The sequence below is a fragment of the Coturnix japonica genome, chromosome 2 (genome assembly GCF_001577835.2).
Source record: "Coturnix japonica isolate 7356 chromosome 2, Coturnix japonica 2.1, whole genome shotgun sequence".
Classification (NCBI taxonomy): Eukaryota; Metazoa; Chordata; class Aves; order Galliformes; family Phasianidae; genus Coturnix; species Coturnix japonica.
This window is the reverse complement of record NC_029517.1, coordinates 40833525-40856286: the sequence shown is the minus strand read 5'-3', so window position 1 is coordinate 40856286 and position 22762 is coordinate 40833525. Positions and strand designations below refer to the sequence as shown.

The following is a 22762-nucleotide window of genomic DNA, read 5'->3' as shown; positions in this document are numbered from 1 at the left end:
TGTTCACAGCTTTGGAAACAACAAACTCCGTTATGGTTTCTCCATTATTTGGGCCATTTGCAAAGAATCCTGAGGTTTTTGTACAAAAGTGTGAAGAGGCTTTCTTTTTGCACCAGTATGTGTGAACTCCCTAATCCTAGTTATAATTCATGATATTATTTATGGCTGAGAATCCAGAGACAATTTAGTCTGGTGGTAGGACACTGATTCTGGGTTGCACTCCTAGGTCAACTACTGTTGCTACCTGAGCCTGAGAAAATCACTCGCTACTGTGAGTTCCTGTTCCTTATCATCACTGCTTGTCTTGCTTATTTAAATTATTCTCTGTCTGTCAGGACAAATTCTCACCATGCATATCTAGAACACCCATCAAAACAAGCATCTTTATCAGGACCTATCTATTCTTGTTTGTTAGTGTAAACACAGATGGCATATTTACATGAAAGAAATTTTGCATATTTCAATGTAGAGACTGATTCTTTCATTGATTTAAACACTGCACTAGAGGGACCAGAGAGCTGTTGGGTCAGACTTACCTTGTATCAGTGACCTATATCTAGGATTAGATTCAGATTTATCAATTTGTTGAAGTAATGTATAGGGTGGAGGTGTCTCTTTGTACAGAACCAGCTTAGATCAATCTGAAGGATCCTGGTCAATATATTGTGTGAGTGTGAAGCTAGCTACCTAATGAGCAGTCAGTATGTGCCGGTAGTTAGACTTCCTTATAACCACTGCCACTAATCTAATTTTTAAATAAGCCATAAATGTTTATAGACATTTAAAAGCTGTCTTCCTGTGCCTGCAAGCAACCTAAATTTATACTTGAAAGTTTAGAAGATATTCTGAGGGATGTTACCTTCAGAAAGAAGACACTTGTGGCAGTTTAAATGCCAACACTGTGAAAGATCTCATTGTTTATTTCTTTTTCTGGTGACATCCAGCTAATGTGTTTATTCCACAACCCAATGACTTCTCAAGCTTTATTGACAAAACCCCAACTGCCCTTTTCCCGGTTGCAGAAATCTCTAATGTTCACCCTTAACATCTTTCACGGTGTTAAATAAACTAAAATAAACTGAACTGAACATAAAAATAATTCAAGAAATTGTTATGCTGAATCTGTCCTCATGCTCATTCCAAATAAAAAAGTCTTCTATTAATAAATAAATCCCATCTGTCTTTCCAGAAAGGCATGAAAACAAAGTGGCTTTGCAGCAGCATTTAGGCACAAATTTCCACCGAATTACATCATTTTTATTCTAGAGGCTAAGTATAAATCTCTGACGTGGAAGAGTGAGTTACAATACTGGGATCTAGATGTGTTCTTATTGTACACAGTTTTATAACTGTAGTTACATTATGTTTGGTAATGAATTCCAATGTTATATCCAACAGGAGATGTTCTGACTTGACTACTTATGTGCATGTAAAAGAGTGCTGGTGCTTTCTCTTTCCACAATCTAAGCAGAGACCTATAGAAGGAAGGCAAGCTTTTTGTGTGGACTAGGAATGAACAGGGACTTAGCTACGTTTGCTTTTCTGTTGATTAACATAAGTAAAAGGGAAACTACAGTAAAAGTCTTTACAGTGTTGCTAACATTAATTCCAAGAAATAGATTGCTCATTGGTTTGAACTTAGTAAGAAGAAGAAGACTTTATTTGGTGATAATCTGAATTATTTGTATGGAATGTATATTGACTACCATGCCATGACGAGTGACTTGATCTTTCTTGGTGCTGCAGGGAAAGTGTTTGCACTTGAGTCCAAGAACAACTCTCAGGGTCTGGATTTAGCTGAAGCTGAGAAAGCTTGTGTTGACCTGAGTGCTCGCTTAGCAACTGCAGAAGAACTGAAAAGGGCTGTCCTGGACTGTTCCTTCCTTGGCTGCACCACGGGATGGCTGGCTGATGGCACTGCTGGGTAAGAACAACAGCATAAACCTTCCTGAGAAATATTAATGACTGCCGTAAAGACATTTTTCCTCTTAAACTAAATTTACTACTGAAAAACACTGGCCACAGTTCAAGCTCTATGGTATACACGTCATCCTGTCCACAGTTTCCTCTTGCTTTTTTCTACTGAGTTGCTGCAGTTTCTGTTTAGTTAGGCCCATACTGGAGTGCTGGACCCCAGAGGAGCTATGGACATAATACTGAGTTATCAGCATCAGAGCTCCTATTGACTGTAGGTACATGCTCAGTTTGCTGAGATTCTCATAGAAACTGTGTTTCTGTCTCAGTTATTTACAGTTGTCTAAGTAGATGATAGGCATGTTCAAGTAAGTACACCTAGATGTGATAATGAAAACCTGTCAGGGAGCTGGGTGAGAAAGCTCACCAGAGAGCTGATGCTGTTACTGGACATGCTGAACTGTATTATTGGAGGTAGCACAGGTGACTCCAAATGGCAGTAGGCTGAGATTTGTCTCATAAACAAACAGCATTAAAAGAAGTAAGGAGGAAAAGAAGCAGGGTAAATTCAGCATAGTGATGTTTCTCTTCTGCCATGAATACTGCAGAAGTCCAAATGACTTTCAATTATATTGTGTAAGTTATGATTTTGAAGGAAGCATCCTCAGGTCTACTAGCTGTGTAACAGCAGCAGCACAGCTGTACCACCATGGTGCTCTTTCTGCATGGTGTTAAGGGCTTCCAAAACCCAAGTGACTAATTCCTTTTACCCCTACATTCTTTACAACATGCCACAGGTGAAGAGGCTTCATATTTGATAGACAAAGAGACCAAATCACAGAGATTCAGTAAAACAGAAACATAGGAGTTGAAGGTTGATATAAGTGTATGTTCCTGATGCTGAAACCATACATTGCCAGTATTGCCAGTGAGAGCATGAGAAGATTGAAGTTCTCAGTTTTCTCTCTTGAACCTTTCCTTCAGCAGGCTTATCACCCACAAACTTAGTGTAAAATGTGCATTCATTTCCTTGATACACTTTACAAAGTTCTCATGAGTTAAAGAGTATCGTCTAATGTTTTATCAATGTTCAGTGGTGATGATGTTTTGTTTTATCAATACATCATTTATAGATTCTCAAACTTTGGCACATTATTGGATTTGGTGAGGGTTATCAGTTACCGTAAGCATACACTGCTGTTCGTGTACTTTCAGTAGTAAAGTGGAACTTTCAAAAGAGACAGAAAATAGCTACAATTGAAAAATATTTAAACAGCTTCAAGCACAAGAAACTTGTTCAGTTGTTCCTTTATTTTCCAGATGAAAAAGATTTTCTTTGGAAGATTTATTTTAATGTACCTCTAGACATTTAGAAAATCAAGAAATCTCTCAATATATAAGATAGTGATCTAAACCCTCAAAATTTTTCTTCCTACCCCAGTTGCTGATGTGTCGTATAAGCTGAAGAGCCAGTAGAACTGTGTCTGTCTAAGAAGTGCAAGGCAAAGTTGTTGTATGAGTCTTTTCGTATCACCTAATTGTGATGGTAATGGGAGGATGGTTGGACTAGATGATCTTGTAGGTCCTTTCCAACCTCGTGATTCTATGATTCTATGATTCTGTGATTCTATGTTTTCTACTGTGCCTTTCTTGTTAGAATGAGCTTGATGTAAAACTCCCCAAAGCCACTTCTTTGTCCTCTTTGAAATCATTTAGAGTCATATTTACAAGAGAACTTGGCAGTACTAATGGGCTTGTACCACCTAGTATGCTTATTCAGTCCCTTATATTTTCTCCCTCCATTTCAGTTCATCTTCTTGTTTATTTCCTATCATTGGAAAAGATGGAAAGTCACAGGCTAGGATTATGCTATCTAGGTTATGTTCTGATGGTGAGTGGTTACGTAGATCTCATGGTAATGGAGACTTTTTATCTCTTCAATTTTCCCATACTCCATTCCTCTAGTAAATTCTGGAAACTGTTCATCAGAAAGGACATTACAGGGGCACATGAGTAGGTTGCTGCTGTGCAGCCACCATGTATGGAGATTTCTGTAGGTCTTCATCAGAGAGTAGTCCTTCGGAACTCCTGGAAGCTGAAATTCTTTATTCTCTTCTCTGGGACTATTTTACGTATGGCTTGGCAGGCACCAGAATCTGTTAGCTGCTTCACTGAAATGAGTTCTTACTTATCCCAGGAAAAGTGTAACGTCTGAAAAGACTGTACTAGTTTCACTGTTAGTTAAGGCAGCTCTGGAGGAGGAAATGTGCAGCCAAGTGCAAAGCATGCAAATGGCACGAAGATATTCAAGCTGAAGAAGCCTGTGCATAATATGAAGATTTTTTTAGAGGGATTTAGATTAATGAATAAAATGATGACAAATGAAGTTCAGTGACAATATACTTAAGAGTGATTATGCAGTTTTATTATTATGTGATTATTTCTACCTGGAAATATTTCACACACCAATAGCATGTGAAGTGATCTATCAGTCCAAAAAAGATAAGAGGAAATCACTGGGGACAGAACAAAGAAAACCAGTGTCAAAAAAGGCAGAACTGAGTTTCTAAATTGTCTGTGGGATGGGCTGAATATCATAAAAAATGAATACATGTATATATATTTATACACACAGATGTAGGTCAGTGTAACGGGAGGCTTTGGAGTAATTCCTTTAGAGTTCCTGTTACACCATCTCAAAAATGTCCTAAAACAGGCTCAAAAAAAAAAAAAAAAAAAAAAGAAAAGAAAAAAAAAAAGCTTAAGAGTGATTAAAGGTCTGGAAAAGCTACTGAGGGGGGACTCAATATATTTTTACTTGTCAGTTATTTGCTTTAAAAAATGTTTCTAGAGGTACCTATTCAGTGCTTTGGGCATTTCTTTAATAAATGAAAAATAGCAGCAAGGATAAATGATAAACTGTGAATATGAATACTTCAATCCACACTCTCCTCAAATGATTTAAGAAGGAGAGGGCAAAACAGGCTTCACTGCAGATTGGGATGATTACAGAAGTAGGCAAAATTATTTCCAAAACACAGGACTCCTCAATGGGTACATCTTGTGTTATTTATCTTGATGGAGCTTCACATCTTCAACTGTGATGGCGTGGCCCAGAGAAGGAAGTCACCGCCCACATTTACTAGTCCAAAACCATTTAGGTCTTTAGAAATTGGAAGTAATACCTTGGATCCCACCCAGAAACTGACTGGAATCCATTGAAGATCCCAGAGCTTTAGTCCAGCATTCTCCCATATCCTCTTGGACCATGTGCATCAGAAGGGATATGAATAAGAGGAAACATGGGAACATGATAAAAGAAGTTCCTAATTTCAGGAAGAATGCATTTTATTATTATTATTATGCTTCTCTCTTTTTTCTTTTTCTTTTTTTTTTTAATGCCTGGAAAATATCTTAATCTTTCCTCTGAGGAAAAATGGATTAGATGCTGGCAACAGAAGCAAGCACAGACAAATAATATGAGTGAAGGCATTGTGGAGCTGCAGATTTTCTGACATGCTTCAGTCCTTCTTCCACAACATAGACTTAAAACTGCATATAAGCATGTAAGGATATTTTCACCTCTTGATGAGTTTCCCAGGTTTTGCATAAGTTAATGACAGCCAGTTCATACCTGGTCGCTGTTCTTTGATCTTTGTGAATACTTATGATCTTACTTCTAATAAATGTACTCATCACTCTTTGCTGCCATATCTTTATTATCATTTTTACATCTGAACCAGGGCCTATAAGCCTGTGGAAGTTTCTCCTTTAATGTCTGAGGCTCATTTCTGAATCACTGTCAGTATGCTGATACTACCTGCTCTCAGCATGTTAGGGTGTCAAAAGACTAATGTCTTTCAGCAAAGAGCGGTGCCAGTGGAAGAAGATACCAGTCTGCTAGTGGAGCTGCTCACTGGAGTTCTCTAACCCACTTTTTTTCTCTGCAGTTTTAGTTATCCTAAGCAGCAGGTTTTGACAAATACAGTTTGCCTTAACTGACTTGTGATGGAAATTGCTTGAACAAACTGTTCTCTGCCAGTAAATCCAAAGACACAATAAACTCATCAGTGTTGTGGTTTGAGCAGCCTGGGACAGAACATCTTCCGCAGGCGTAAGGTTATGTTTTTGTCTTCCACTTTCAATCGCTCAGATCAACCCAATTCAGAGCTTGGGGCTGTTCACATAAGCAAGTTGCTGGCAGGTCCAGGGACATGGAAACCTTTAGGTAAGATCCACTGATGAATAGATAGGGTCTAGAGGCCAAGTGGTAAGTTCTTCCAGCAGCCCCAAAGTAAGTCATTTACAAGTCAGTCTTGAAATGTGTAACTTGTGAAGTATTACACATTGTTAGAGTGCAGGAAATGAAATGCTGTTTAGGCAGGTCTCATTTGTCAGATTAGAATGAGCCCTAATAGCTATTTATACTAAAATGACACTCTCATGACTTATTTGCATGTCAGACGAGTGAGTCAGTAGAACCAGAAAGTGATCTGCCAGAATATAAACAAAAAAGTAAAGGTTGTAGAGTTGTTTGAAAACCTTTTACTGCTATCTTCTGAAAACTCTATGTCTAGCCCTGCAGCACTGGGCAGTGCAATGCATTCTCTCAAATGTTCATTTCTGTTCTTGTTCTTGTTTTTAAATTAATGTGACACAGTTTTTTTTTCATGATCAGCCCTACTAAGTGTGCTCAGAATATTAGAAAGCAGCTATTGATTTTTTGCAGTTGTAAACACTGTCAGCAACTTGGATTAAGATACTCGTAGCACATTTAGTCATTTCCAGCACTTTTACAGGGCTGAGAAGTTGAAGCTGGCTTATTCTCTCTGTTGCTCCTCATTTTTCTATGAAAGAATGAATCCATGTAGCCCAAATGTAAGCTACGGTCTGAAAGCTCTGCATAGACTCTCTGTTCTGTAATAGCTGTCCTGCAGGGCACTCAACCTGTTTCTTTGAATGAAATTGCCCTAGGCTGGTTCCTAGACAGTCCCTGGAGGATTTATCACAGAGGGGATAGATAACTCTGGAGTGAGTAAACACAGCCAGCTAGAATAAGCCTTACAGTGGGAGTCAGAAGACTGAGGTTCTTTTTCTTGGCTTACCACAGACCAGATGTTTACTGCTAGGAAAATTACTTCATCACTGTTTTTCCTTCCTTTGTTAGCTCTTTGGGTTCTGCACTGACTCCTCTTGAATGCTTCTACAGTGTCTAACACAACAGAGCCCTTGGTGCAGATACACCAGTGGGAAATATAATAACAAGACTAAAAATCAGCATTTCACAGGGCGATCTACTCCCTTTTCTGCCTACAATGTGAGACTTGCCCAGTACCTGGCAGTAGGGTAATAACAGCATGTTTCCTGGGAAATTAAAAAGCAATATCCAAAGAATGAAATAGGAATAATTCTCTAGCTCTTGCCAGTCCTCTCATCCATGTATATAGACCCTTGGATTTGTTGGCCCTATGAAATCTGTCCAGGTGTATATAATGTAAGAGGTCTGCTTGCTTATCTGCAGAGGAGCAGTCCTAATAATATGTCATTTCGCCAAGCTCACAGTTTTATTTCAAGGTTGTGCTCTACTGCCTAATGAGAATGCATGAGTTTTCTCCTACACGCCTGTATGACATGAGCCAATTAACTCTGTTCAAGAGTTTTCTCCTACACGCCTGTATGACATGAGCCAATTAACTCTGTTCAAGAGATAATCCAGACATAGGTGACAGGATATGGTCCAATTAAAAATGCTAAATCTGATTCTGAGACTAAGGGACCATGCATTCTGAAATGCTTTCATGACACAGACTCTAATCCCACAGTCCTCAGCTGATGTCATACTCTGCTAGAGCACACTTTTGTCTTAGCTAATGACATAAGGTTACAGTTCATTGCTAAGACCAGCAAAAGTCATAATATTGAACAGAAAGGTAAGCTTGGCTATGGAGATGGAATTAAACGCAGTAATATTGCATGAAGTCTAGAAGGAACTAGACTGAAACTATCAGTTCAGTTGGAAAAGGCTGAGCAGAAGAAAGTGCTTGGTGTCTTCACAGAACAGAGTATGGCAGTGAGCCTGTCACACGTCTGTGACAAAGAGAAATGCACTCCTCCTAAAAGACATTAAGCATCTCTTTGGGAGATGCAGAGCAGTACTGAAAGGCTTGAACAAGGCATGAGTGAGACAACACCTGCAACACTGCAATGTGATTCTTGACATCCAAGCTCAGAAGGGATGAGTTCAGACTTGGAGATACACTTAATCTTAGCAAATATACAAGAATGACTAATACCAAGATTTTAACTTGCCAGCTAGGTCTAATGGGGTTGATAATTGATTTTTCAGAAGAACTTAATCTTCACGTTTCCCCTCTCCCCCACAGTCTCTCTATTATCCAGTGCCATCTGAAAGCTTCTGGTCTGAGCACTAAGCTCCTTTCTAAAGTAATAGCATTTAGCAAATTTTTTTAAGCCTTTTGGTGACTAATTAATATCATTTGTTATGAACACTGTGGAATGGTTCATTCATGGAGTATATACAACTGAACTGGGTAAAACCAGCTACCTAGTGACACTTGCTATGTCTTTGAGCACCCAACTAACTAGTCCAGGACAGGAAGCAGTGCAGATCTCCTCTATGTACACAGAGAATGCTCAAATTATGTGTACACAGCGATATTACAGTAAAATGGCTATATAAAATCTTTCATACTAGGCTACAGTATGAAAAAATCTGCATGAATGGGCCATATTTATTTAATGAACAGAGGCCTTACTATTTCAGTAGTCATACATACAATTTTAAGCACAAAAGAGAGCATTTTGGGATATATTTTTAAGAACTTAAAGGATATTGGTTCTGCCTCGGTAAGACCTCCTTTTGACATTTCCAGTGGCAGTATTGCTGTTGGAATGTCTTCATGTCACACTTAGCAGCTGCTTTCTTTGGGTCACATCCAGCCAAAATTAGCCTCTATAGTTCTCAGTCAATGGACTTTCCAAAGCCCACCTGTGCTCCCCTTCATGACTTTTCATGGAAATTTTCTTCCCTTCAGTAATCATGAACATGTCATTTGTATTTTATTCCTCATCAGAGCCAGCTTTATAATTTGCAGTTTCCCAAACTACAGAAGGGAAAGGCTAAGAATAAAAAATCCTCCAGTTTGGCTCCCAGACTACTAATTTTTTTCTCTCACCTAGTTAATGAAACACAAGTGGTAAAACTGACCCATGAAAAAAAATTAGCACAGGATGTTAACGATTTATCTTGACTAAGGGTAGCGATGAAATTTTAAACTTTCTAATTAGAGAAAGTCTTGTTATAGTTACATTATGTTATGAATCAGACTTTCACAGTGCCTCTACTTCCACATCACTGATGATGGCTACTGAGTAGAATATATTCATATTCAAGCTCACACTTCCATCAAGAAATGCCATAAGATCCTCCTGACCCAACCCAGCTAATTTACTGGGAAGACAACTTACAATCAATTGGCAGATAGCACTGAGACTATAAAACACACTGGTTCTACCTACTGTTTTACACACTAATGCTGGAATTGTTCAAGCTATGTCATATAAGCTCAGCCGTTAACTCCATCTATATAAACTTAGGTTTACTGAAAATTTTTCAAGTATTACAGAATCGCTATGTAATAATATTAGAAAGCAGAAGTAGCAGTAGACACTAGTATAGAAAGAATTTATTATTTATATGAAATATGATCTCTTAATTAGATGTTTATTAGATAATAGCATATTATTTCATATAGTGGAATAAATACTATTCAAATCAGCCTCTTCTGCTATTTCCTTCCTTGAACAGAGGGACTAGGAATACTGCAAAATATGCCATATCTCACTGTTTAGTAGATGGATTGGAAAAGAGTGTAACCAGCACAACTGCAAGTGGAATGCTTCAAGAAAGTCTGGTTCCTGCTTTGTGCTAAATATTAAATTTTCTCCTCTTGTACGCATTTGCTAAATGCAATATCTGAATTACCTTTGCCATCCTCTGGTCTTGCCTTTAGGGTAGGTACAGAGCAAGCACAGTAAATTGTACTTACATGGATGAATTGCCCAGAAGCAGATAAGCTGGGTCCAAAACAGTGCAGAGTCCCTGTGGTTTCCTTTGCCCTCTTGCTTGAGAGGGAAAGAGGCAACGTGAAGCAGATTGTCTTTCTAGGCTAAGTGGCAGTAGACTGAGGAGATCCTCACTAGATTTTGGTTTTACTTGTCAAGAAACCAAAAGGAAACACCATCAGGTGCCCTTCTACTTTCCATCACAGAGCAGAGGCTGTTATCAACACTGCTAAAATCCTCTTTCCAATGATGTCAAGTAAACTCTCATGTGATGAATGTTGTGGAAGTAAAAGTTCAGTACCTCTGTTTGAAGATGGTGACCATACTTGCTCATAACTTTAAAACATGGGACTCTTCTAGTATTCAAAGAAGTCCTGATTTTCAATCCTCATTTAAACTTGCAAGATAAGGTAAGAGAAAAGCTAAGGAATGATTTCTCATAAAATTATTTTGTAAGGCAGAACAATTTCTTTCAATTTTTTAAGGATGAAAAATAGAACCAAGCTAGGAAATCTTCTGAGAACACTGCAGCCATGAGAAAAGTAAGATCCTAGTACTGTGTCTGGATTTTTATCTTCCTGACAGTATGTAATACTTACACTGTACATGTGTGACTGATTTTTATGCTGCCATTGAAAGAGTTTATCAGAGATCATAGCAGTGTGATCATAATTTTTGGAAATGCATGAGTATTTCAAGCAGATATATATCTAATTTGGAGGATTATTATGGATGATTTGCATTCTGATCTCAATAAGTTTCTTCCAAGCTCGTCTGAAATGCTACTTTCATAAGAGATTTCTATAGAAGGAAAAATAAAATCACTTTTTTGTTTTGTTTTGTTTTTTGAATAGGAGGTACAAAATCATGCATTACAGTGCTATAAGCAGCAGATTACAACATATCCAAGAAAGGTGAGGAATGAGCAGTTCTGTAGGAGTTTATGTTCAATTACTCCATGAAAGTAGCAATAAATAGAATTAAAACCCCCTACATGACTACGTTCTTCAAAATGGCTGTGTGCTTGGATGTCTTCCTACAAAAAAATACAAGCTTTGTGGCATTCTCTCAACCATGATACATGATGCACCACTGCAACAATTCAAAGATAATAAAGAATCAACTGGGCTCTGCATTTCCACAACCATTCACCAGGGTGCTGGAACTGTAAGAGGTGGCTGTAAATAGGAATAATATATATTTATTGGTTTCTTATAGATGTATGGCAACGTCGCTGCTAAGCAAATGTCAACATATGTTGAATTCTGAACTGAGAATGTGCTTGCCATTTTCCAGTCATCAAGTGAAAGCAATTGACAGAGTTAAAAGCATCAAACCTACCTGTGAGAACTGACACAAAAGCGCACCTACCTCTTTCATCCATAATTACAGCATTTTACAGATTTAGGGAAACATACCCGCCCTCAAGAACTTTGAGAAAAGAGGCTATTATTGCATATTTTCAGTCATGCCTGCAGTCCTACTGACTGCAAAGACACAAATTCAGTGCCAAAGGCATTGCAGGTCTAATCGTTAGAGCTGCTGCTGAGAAACGCTGAGCACTACTGAAGCTCCTTTTAGCAGTTGTAATAACAGCTTATGGAAGATGTTCAAAGCCTGCAGGATTGAGCTTTGGTAGGAAACTACTGACAGAGAAGGAGGAATAGAAGACATTAAATAGATTTTGTTTTCTTCTTTTATTTTTTTTCCTATGTCTACAGGGCATGTTTTCTTTCCTCTTGGAATAATTACATTAGAATGTTTTCTGTTTCAATCAGATCAATTTTAATATGACAAAATCCAAATTAAATTTCTAAGTGGAGGATTAGCCAAGGTCTGCTCTGCTGTAGGGAAAAAAAATAGGCAGGAAGAGCAATTTTAAAGCTCCATGTAGGAAAAAAAACCCACAGTGAGAACTACATTAGGAGATCTTGACATCATTTAAAGTCTTTTTTTAATATGTAATGTTGAAACCACATTTAAGAAGCATCCTCATGTATTTGATCAAATTGGATATCTAAGAAATACTTTTAAATTAATTAGCCACTTATTATGTTCTATTTTTATTGCCTACAAACTTGTAATTTGTTGTGCAATACTTGGAAAAGAAGAATAAAAATCACGCTCTTTGAACGCATAGTTTTAAATGTGAATCAAATATCCTGGTTTAGTGATGATATATGTAATAAGGATGTGTCACTCACAGAAAACTTTCTAGCCTATTGAAGAAATGATATAGAAATTATAGTGCTTTGGGCAGAAGCAAAACAGAACAGCTAGAGACTGAAATTCAGAATCAGAATGTTCAAGAAGGATTTTAAAGCTAGCTTCTAAATATCAGAAATTTTATTCCATGCTTGAACATACAAGGAAATGTTGCTTGACTTTAGCAGACAGGGTTGCCCAGGTAACATAAAAACAACTATGTTTCATTGCCATTATTTAAAAATGCTATAGTCTTAAGTACACCATGACAAGCGAAAAGGTCCAGATTTTTAAAGATATCTCATGATCTGTCTATTCAGGGTTGCATGGCGTAAGGTCGAAAGATGAGAGCAAGCGACCATTGGAAAGACTGAGGTTGCTAAGTCACAGTTCATTCACTTAGGCCATGAAAGACCTACTGGAACAATATGTGAACACATACAAACATCTGCCAATTAACAGGCTGGTTGTCCCAGTCATCTAAAACCACTTTGACAAATGAGTCTGTCTAGGTGCCCGATGATACTCTTGAAGAAATCAGACCTTAAAGGATGGCATTAAATTCTAAGAGAACTTGATTTTAAGCTCCTGTGGACAATATAGTCTTCAAGTTACCCACAAAAAGTCAGGAGGTGCTTTCCTTACAGAAGAAACATATTCTCTTTGAAATTACAGAGCAGCTTTTAGTAGGGGATTACATCATGTCATTTTTCAGAGCAGAAGTGTGGTAGAAACCATTCTGGTACATATGCGTGACCAGTACCATATGGCTTTTTTCATGTTGCTTTTGTTTGTTTACATTAAAGCACATTAAAGTTGCATGTTTAACCACTCAAGAGCCAACATATGTCAGAATTAAGATGGTCTGCACAATCATAATTCAGCCCACTTGTGTAAATCAATTGTTATGCAGTATTTAAGTATAGGATCAAATACTGGCTTTCTACTAGAGCTTTTCCACATTCAGTAAATGGGCAGTTAGTCAACATTTATTTTATTATCCGAAATGAGTGTAGTACTACTGGCAAAGCTCGTTCAACCATTGCACAATACAAAATGATAGATTTCATCCACTGGAAAGATTACTCTGCGGAAAACATTTTTGTCTTGCTTTCACTAGAGGAGCTGACCATGCAACGCTTCTACAGACCTGCTGTCTGTAAAATATAAAACCCACACCATTAATATCCAGCTGCAAAAATCGGGGCTGAATTCACTTTCCCAGCCTTTCTAACCTTCAATGTAACAATAAAAGCAGTGTCTTCTCTAACAAACTGTCTTTTATTAGTAAGTTCTAAGCAGCCAACACAGCTGAAAGAAGAGATAATTAATAATCTCTTCCTCTATGTTCAGCATCTACAGACTTGTAGAACTAAATACAAATTTTTAACCTTTGTTCAAGCCTATAAAAAGGCAACAGGATAGATTAAGTACTGCTGAGTACCAAACCAGATGAACTAAAGTTGAAACAAAGATGTGGAAAAACTGTTAAACCAACTAACTGGCCAACCAATGAACCAACCAACCAGCTTATTCCTGAGAGCTCAAGATGAGTTTTCTCAGACTGCAATTTAACGACAATTTAAGACAGTTTAACCTGTAAGAGGACCGTGATTTGAAATTAGAGAATGCAACATTCTGGTCTGGTCAGTTCCTGCCATTTACATTTTGTGCTGACAACAGTGTCTTGGCTATGCATCTACGCCATCCCTAGTCCACCAGAACTGGGTGCTACAGCTCAGTATGGGAGTAAATATTGCTATTTCTGTTTTCAAAACGGAGAAAGTAAAACAGGTAAAAATGCTTTCAGTCACAGCTGTGCAGCAGATTAAAATAACAAATAAAATAACCTGGAACTTACGCAGCAAGCATAAGTTTATTACTAGTGATTTATAATCTTTCAGACCAAGTCTTGAGACTTCTACTCATTTTTTTATCCAGGTATCATTACTGAGAATTTGTATCACTGAAATACGAATGCAGAATATGGACTCATATACACATAGACTTGGTCTGATACTTCGAAGAATTACAGAATATATGATAAACATCCTTTATTGCTTCCTATGCCTTGGACTGACCTACAGCAAGCATTTTTTTTAATTACTTCTAAATCTCCCTCTGCTTTTTATTCATACATCTTCCCATACTTACGCCTTATGTGTCAACTCTTAAACAATTAAACTAAGGCTAAAGCTAAAGCCTGACTATGTGCTAAAAGATTTCCAAACTTCACCTGCATGTACAACTCCAGAAGATTTCTGATCATTTTTTTTTCTTCTTCTTCTTTATTTTAGGACAATAATATGCAGAAAGACGGGCAGCAAACAACAGAGCGTGAAAGCCATTGATGTTAAAATTGAAACCGATCCCTTTGTGAATGACCAATATGATGCTTTTTGTGTAAAGGATGAAGGTCAGCACTGATATACTATTGAAATAATGCACAGTAATCACTGTATTGAAACATTAGAAGTTTTGCCTTCAATTTTTCTACTGCTGAGAGGCAAAATGGGGATATTAAGGAATAAATCTGTGTAGCAATCTCCTGCTGAGAGAGCAAACTGCTACAAAGGCATTGGTTGCAGGGAATAAATTGCATTACCGTTTGTCTTTGCTGCAGTTTAGCAAGTTCAAAGAGCACTGCTGATCTGAAAGAGACCATTCTAGTGTTCAAAGAACACTCTTTATGGAAAAGGATATATCTGGCACCAACATATCTGATATACCCGAAGCATCTCCCACACTCAGCACTGTAACTAAATGTAATTTGGAAATCTGGCTTCCAGCCACAAAACTCTGTCTTGTTGCATATCTGTCCATACACAGTACTTGTGTGCAAATATCTTCATTGTCACCATTTTCTTTTTGTTAGTTATTTTGTTAACAACTGCAGCCTGGTCCATGGATGATTCTGAAAGCCAAATTATTTCCAGTTTAAGTTGGTGCTTAAGCTTTGGGATTCAGATGCTGGAATGCGTGAGGAAAAATGGCGTTCAAAGGCAGAACATAAATTGTTACTGCTAGACAGGATTGTGTAAAGACGTTTGGAAACCCCTGAAACAGGTTATTGGTATTTGCAGTAAAGTTTTGCATTTCATTTCAAGGAAAGCAGGGGAAAGCAGATAGCCTTTACTGAGAAATGCTAAGCTCACAGTGCGGTCATTTAAACTAAGAATGTCAGCAGAGACAATGAAGATATGGTTGAAGTGAAATGTGGCAGAGGTGTTTTACATCTTGTTGCTCAAGCACTGCAGAGTTTGACTGGCCATCCTCTCAGATAACCACCATGCTACGAGCTTCAGGCTCTGCGCTGCTACAAGCAGTGCCAGCTTTGTCACCCAGTTGTTAATGCTGTCACACAAGCACCTTTGTGCTTTCTGCCATGCGGCTTCTCACATATAAGAGCAGCTCCCTGTAAACATCTGCAAAACTATCTCATTGTCTTCCTTCAAATCTCTCTTTTGTCAGTATCCACCCAAAGAGAAAATACTTGCAAAGGGTCAGGCAGCTGTGGCACGCTGAAGTCATTGCTGTGAGCACCACTGTCCCATTGTACCCTGTGCTCCCCTACCCTTCTCCACCTGCTGCTTCTGACCTTACGCATAGGGAAGGAACTGTGCTTGCATTTTGTATTTGTTTGCTGCTGGCAGTAAAGGGGAGGTGGTGAAAATAAGGGGGTAATCTGACAGTGTTTGTTGGCAAGAAGTCCTACTTTATACCCAGAAACTGCACAGCTAAAACTCAGGGGAAGAATCAGATCATTTGCTAAAGAAGAGACAACTTGTTCACAAGTATTTTGTTCAAGGCAGGGAGTTTCCTGGTGACAGAATGGGATGATCATGCCAAAACACTCATCAAATATTACTTAAATACAGAAATGTTTCCAGATGACAGTAAGGCTCCCTCTTCTTTGACTACACACACAAAAAAAAAGTCTGTATGTGTCTGCATGCAAAGCTGATGTTTGAGATAAAGTCATAAGTGAAGCTATGTGTCTGGAAGGCCCAATCTATAGCTGGTATGAAAAGATCAGTGTCCAGAAAGAAAATAGCCATCACTCACAGGCGTAATGTACACTAGCACACAAGGCGGCATGAAGTAGTTGAATGACAAAAGAACATCATACGTCTGAGAGATGCCACTTTCAGTTTTAGGAAGTAATTATCCAATAAGAAATAGCAATACTAAACTAAGCAGAAACTCAGCAGCTCTCCCTCTCTGTCCAAGCTGACTGAAGTCAACTGAAGGCTCAGAGAGGGGGTCTGATTGAGGGCAGGTCGAGGGAACAGTCAGATCAGCCTTCCCTTCTTCAGAAATGACCTTGATGGTGACTCTCAACAGCTCTATTTTCTGTCCCTAGGGCTATGCAAAGGGAATCTCAAACCACCATGAAACTTCTAGCACAAATCATTACAATATTGCCTTCTTAGGCCTTGATTTACAATGAATCTTTAGTAAATTATCATTTAGCCCATGATTGACTTCAGCTGAATTGCTGAAGCACATACTTCAGTATGCCCCAGCAGTTGAGGCAGTGGTGCCCCAACTTATGGGATAAGTGCTTATGGGATCAGGCTTTTGCACATAAAAATCTTGAGGAGGCAGATACAACCTTTTAATGCTTTCGGAACAAATTTGGTTGTGTACACAATAAAGAATCACAGCAGCCTTTGATACTAGGAGTTATGTTTTGCAGGGAAGAATGCAGCTGTTACGTTTTATGAATGCTGTGAGTATAGCTGTAGTTTTCACATTACAGAGAAATTGTCTCCTCAGTTTCTCAGAAACAACTATTTCATGCAGTCACTAGGAAGACAGGGAAGACAGTTCTATACTCGTTTGTAATCTGAGATCAGCAAGTTTCTCTCTCAACTCCAAGTGCCAAAAATTACCTAAAAATATGGTAGGCTCTGCCTCTTCTGAAAATGACGTCTGAACATGCAAGTTGGATCTGACCCAAAGAGTGTGTATTTGTTCTCAGTCAAAACTCACAAGCAAACACCTGTAAGTATAAGAGACAGAAAGCAAGAACAACAGAAAAACAAGAGACTGGATTTTTGACTATCACTTTTTTTTTCTTTTTTTTCTTTTTTTTAAGAAAGCATATCATTCAATTTTAATTGTATATAATCATCTTGATGATCCTTCTTGCTTTTTTACTTTTCCTTTTTTTTTTTTTAATGCAACAAAGGAACGATCTCTTTGTTCATCCTTTTTCAAGTTGTACTGCTTCTTTCTTTCGGTGACAACTGGTATTTATAGGGAACAAGCAAGACCTCTGTTCTGCCAGGCTTTGATTTGCTGCCATCATAGAAAAAAAAAGTAAACAGGCAGCAAATTGTAGTAGCTCACAGCATAAATGCAAATCAAACTTTGTTAAACAGGATTGCTGGCTCCAGATATCTATCAAAAACTGATGGATTATGTACGTTATTTCAGCTCGCCTTTTTCAGCAGTAAGAATTAAAAAAAAACCAACACGTCAGATCAAACTACTATTTGCTTTACATTTAAGCCACTTCTAATTTATCACGCTTTCCTATGGACATGAGTTTTTTTTCTCTTTACTTTATTGCTACAGCTTTCTTTTCCAGAGCTTTGCATATAGTTGACAGTGAATTTCCAGCTACCTGATGATGTCATTTAAACCAATAAATGAAGTTAGTCTTTGCTAGCCCTATCTGATGAAAGAGGCATTGGCATCCTAACGTCAGTAGCTTATAAGCAGCACTCGTGTTGCCTGTGTTTGATTTTTGTACTTTATTTGCACTCAGAGTTTTTATCCAAGATGAAAAATTCCATACGCTTCAGTGTCTCTGCAATCAAGAAGAAAAACAAACATCCACACTCATCTTTCACAGGGCTGAGCTCGAAGAGTTGTGTTTTCCAGTTTCTTAATGACAAGATGACATCCTATGAATTCCAGTGGTCTCTTTGGAAAATCTGCTGAATTGGGCGGTTGTGAAAGGGAATGTTTTATGTCAAAGAGGATGTTTCGTGTCAGCTTTCAGAGCATGGTACATTGGTAAAGTCGCCATTGTAGATAATCAGATTTCAGTAGATTTGCAGCTCTGCCAGGTGGTGTGGAAGCAGAAGTCTGCATCTATTTTGAGTTGATTTTTTTCAGCTAATTGGTTGTCCTTTCTCTGGACAGTATTATATCAACGCGTCACTAAAAATCTTTACAAACCAATGAGTTACTTGTAGTTTAAATTGAGAAAATGTTTCTGGACTGATGAGGAGGGATGTTATTTCCTTAAGTGTCTCATGTTGACTGCCAGAAATCATCCGTCACAAGCTCCTTCCCACACATGGTTTGACATTAAAGCTCCTCTTCAGAGGGTCCGTAATTCCCTGAGGTCAATCAAGACAGAATGTGCTAAATCAGTTAATGAGAAGTGAATTAAATCCCTTGTAAAAAAAAAAAAAAAAAAAAAAAAAAGTAGCTGTTAAGTCATTCAAGAAATTCATCACCAGAATCATTGCTAGGCCTGGCAAACATATCTCTGCTAAACACTCGCATCCTTGCTGTGTCATTTATTCTTGTTCAGTTGTTAGATGTTGCCTCTATCCTGAATTCCAGTCATGTATATTGGCTGTGGTGGGGATTGTCACTCTGGGACACAGTCTATGCCAAATTAGTGCTGACATGAGGTTCTTCCATGTACTCGCACATTTCCATGTATCTGTGCTATAATTTCTTGCTGCATAGTCTAATCCATCCTTGCTTACTAGAGCTCAGTTATTCATGTAAGCAGTTCTGTTAGGTATTTGACCTCACTGTCAATATGTGGGTGAAATTTGCATCATGTCTTCTTCATAAAATGGCATCCAGATGGTCACCCACCAAGTCTTCTGCTCACAGCTGGCATTAGGGCATCAGAGCTCTCTGAGGTAAACTGAGTGAGCACCACAATATCTGGGAATGGATTCTGGGTTTCCAGGTTGAACATGTAATCTTTCACCGTTGGGGAGGTTTGCCACCTCCTGGCACGCGGGCTGCAAACAAAAACCTGAAGCGTGTCCCCAGATGTGTCTCAGTCTGATGAGCTGCTAGGCCAGTATCACTTCTGTGCTTGTACCAGAACAAGCAGGTTTGATGAAGCACTGAGAAGGAATTGTCATAGCAACTGAGACTGCAGAAGGGTGAGGATCTGTAAGACGCAACTGAACATTTCCATACTTCTTACATGAGAGGATCACAGCCATGTGAATGTAGGAACTGGTGCTTATCTGAGAGATGTCAGTTCCCCCTTAGTCCTGTCTACTCTGTCACGCATTACTCTCTGCAGCAAAGACACTACCTTGCAATATCTCATAAGAGAGATTGAAAAGTTCCACACACGATGTCCATCCAGGGATATCTTTAACTTCTCCTTTTCTTTCCATTTACACATCAGCCTCATCTCTTTATCGGAATCTCATTATTCTCCGCAATCACATCTGTTGCCAGATTTTGCAATAAGGCTCCCTTCAGCTTGCTTTCTTTCCTGGAAGATAATAACGTGCTTTTAAAATGTATTTGACATAATGTAAATGTATTTAGTCAGTGTGTTATTTTTCTGCTTCCTTTGGCCAAATAACTGACAAGCGAAGCTTTGTAGATAAGAATACTCTCTGACATGTATTTGTCCTGCACAGCCTTGGGACCAATACTTCCCTCAAAGCAGATACACAGTTCCCATTTGTACGGATGAAAGTAACTGCATAAATAAAGTACATGAAATGCAGGGGTCTGTAGCCTTCCTATGAGGCAATAAAATATTTTTTATTCCTTTCATCCACATCAATCTCTATTCATCCTACTGGCCTGCAGGAAGCGCATTAGCTGCTAACTACTCCTCACTTCCTCAGATGCCAAACCTCCAGAAGACTGTGCATAAACTGAGCTTTGTGTAGCCTCAAGAGCTTGTTTTTTCTGTCCATGTGTGTGTGCATAACTCCCACTAACTTCTGAAGGTGTTAGACAGTATATGTATGTGTACGGTACGGAGAATAGACTTCAAAGCTCTGACTTCAGTAGTGTGTCCCTTAAATTAGTGGCAGATGTTTTTCAGAATACCCAGTTGAGATGTGGTTAGCCATCAATTTCTAAGACCCTGATTGAAAAGAGCTTTCACAGACCGTGGGTATTTATCGCACGATGTTCATTGCATTATAAGGTAAATAACGGTCAACGTAAACACATCATATTTCTACATAAGTGTTTATTTACATGAAGCATGTAGGTGGTGGGGACTCCAGAACTCAATGGGGATCTTGCAGGATGCCCATGGTGCTGGTGAGGCTTGTTCCCCAGCAAGACAGTCTGAGCTTTTGCAGAAATTGGATTGAAAAAAGCATGTTTTCTTTTCAGTCAAAACTGTTGCTCGTTGAAAACTGTGGATATGAAGTGGTATCAATGGAAATGTTGTTCATTTGTTGTTGTTAGGGCGACAACTATGCAGTGTAGATGCTGTCCCAAAAGCAGGCTCCAGTAAAGTAGCAGAGGTGTTCTCTGAAAACATTTCCCTTTTTAAGGAGCATAATCTGAAGGAGGTCATGTTTTCACCTTTCAAACAAAAGTCTTTTCATGGAACATAATCTTTTCATAGCCAACTAAATAGTTAGCTTTTTGTGTCCAAGCAAACAGGGTACGGGATAGATCAATACTAGGGCATTGACCTAACCCTAGGTTTCCCATATCCTGTATAATTATCAGAACCCCTGAACTGTTGCCTATGAGTCTTTATTTTTGCTGCACTGTATCAACACAAAAGCAGATTCTTGAATCTTCTGTTAATTTGGCAAATGGAGTACTTGTTGGTTTTTTTGTTTTTTTTTTTTTCTTCTACTGTCAATAAGTGTTCCGGGATCGCTGGAAAATGTCCCAGATTTGAAAAAAAAAAAAAATTATAAAAATTTCTTTTTACCGACACTGCAGACTTTGTCTATTGGGTTTCTTTGTAAGACCAGGTTTTTACAAAATGAAAACCATTTTTATATTGTTTGCCGTAATTTTTATTTCCTGTTTTTTGGTGCTGTCGGCAGAAACATTATTAAATAACATCAGATTTTATATGTAACACATTTAGCTCACTGAGGGCAAAGCTAAGTTATCACTGGATTTTGTTAAGTTGAAGAGTACAAGTGACCATTTATAGAAGTTAGGAATCTGTTGCGGGGAAATTGAGTATCTGAGAACAAACCTTTGCTTTGGAGCATGTCTAGATTTGTCTTTCTGGGCCTTTCCACGCCATGGATTCAGTCATTTCTCCATCTAATGGATATTAAAGTGCCAGTCTTGAACAATTGTAGAAGCTATTCTGAAGTTAAGAAGAATTACCGTGTCCAAGCATTTGCTTTCCAGTCCCAGCCTACCCAAGCCTCTGCAGAAGCAGATAGTGGAACCTGACCATCTGGGCTGACTGAGGAAGCAAAGCCTCTCTAGATATGTTGGTGTTGCACATCAGTAACTGTATACAACAGTAACATCTGTTACAGTTATTACATCACAGCCATAGCCCAGTATATACTGTCCCAATTGCAATTTCAGTTTACAGCTGAAAACAGTTATGAAGGAGTGTAAGAGTGTGAACCAGATGAGATGCATTGGTTTCTGTAGGTTTGTCCTCAGGTTGCTATTTTAGCCATGTTCTTAGCACTGCATTTAAAGACCATTGAGAGATTTCTTCAACCTTATTTCTTTCCTCCTTTCAGACAAGCCGTGTGGAGATCCTCCGTCCTTCCCTCACACCATCTTGCACGGCCACACTGGCTTTGAAATGGGAGATGAGCTGCTGTATGTTTGTGCCCAGGGGTACGTCATGGGTAACAAGGAGACGGCGTTCACGCTGCTCTGCGACAGCTGTGGGGAGTGGTATGGGCAGGTGCAAGCCTGTGTCAAAGGTAAGCCTGGCACAGGGAAGAATCTTCCTCCATGTATTTAATAGCAGAATCAGACCCTTTCTGGAATTCTGTATGATTTTGATCTTATTTATGATCTTGTGTGCATTCATTCTGATCCTGGATGAAGTTTGTAATTTTTCAATGCACTTGCTTTGTTTACTCAAGGAAAGGGATTACTGCTAATGTTACATCAAATATCAGTGGTATTTCTTTCGGTGTAGTTTGAGAGGAGTCATGCCCAGTCAGTGTCAGTGAGCCAAAGACATTGTTTATCAGATGGAGCGCACAATGCAGGTTTTGTGTGTCTTTTGCTATGTTTATTTTCACACGAAGCCACAGAGTTGCTACAGACCAGGCTATTGAAATCAAAACTCGGTGTTTGTTCTTGCTTTTGGGAACACAAAGCAAGCACAGGGAAAAGCTGCTGCTATCTTTTTGTAGGAAGACACTAAGCATGGCCTACACACAAAGAATATCTTTCCTTACCATAGACACGCTGAGGCAGCCTGTGGCTTTATCGGTGGGTCACCAGCCTTATATCTTCTTACGATGACACATGCTGAGGATCCAAAGAAAAGATCTTCCTTCCAGAAGTGAGAAAATGCCTAATAGAGATGGAGACCAATATTTTCAAGAGCACTCAAACCCATACTCAATATTTTCCCACT

General features: G+C 38.6%; 1 protein-coding gene across 1 annotated transcript in view; it reads left to right on the top strand.

The window, feature by feature from the left end:
* Nucleotides 1-22762, top strand: part of SUSD5 (sushi domain containing 5) — a 41608-nt gene that overhangs the window by 6386 nt on the left and 12460 nt on the right. The window contains exons 2-4 of the mRNA XM_015854159.2: nt 1747-1924; nt 14502-14620; nt 21906-22094. Of these exons, the coding sequence (XP_015709645.1) occupies nt 1747-1924; nt 14502-14620; nt 21906-22094 (486 nt within the window). The remainder of the gene's footprint in view (nt 1-1746; nt 1925-14501; nt 14621-21905; nt 22095-22762) is intronic.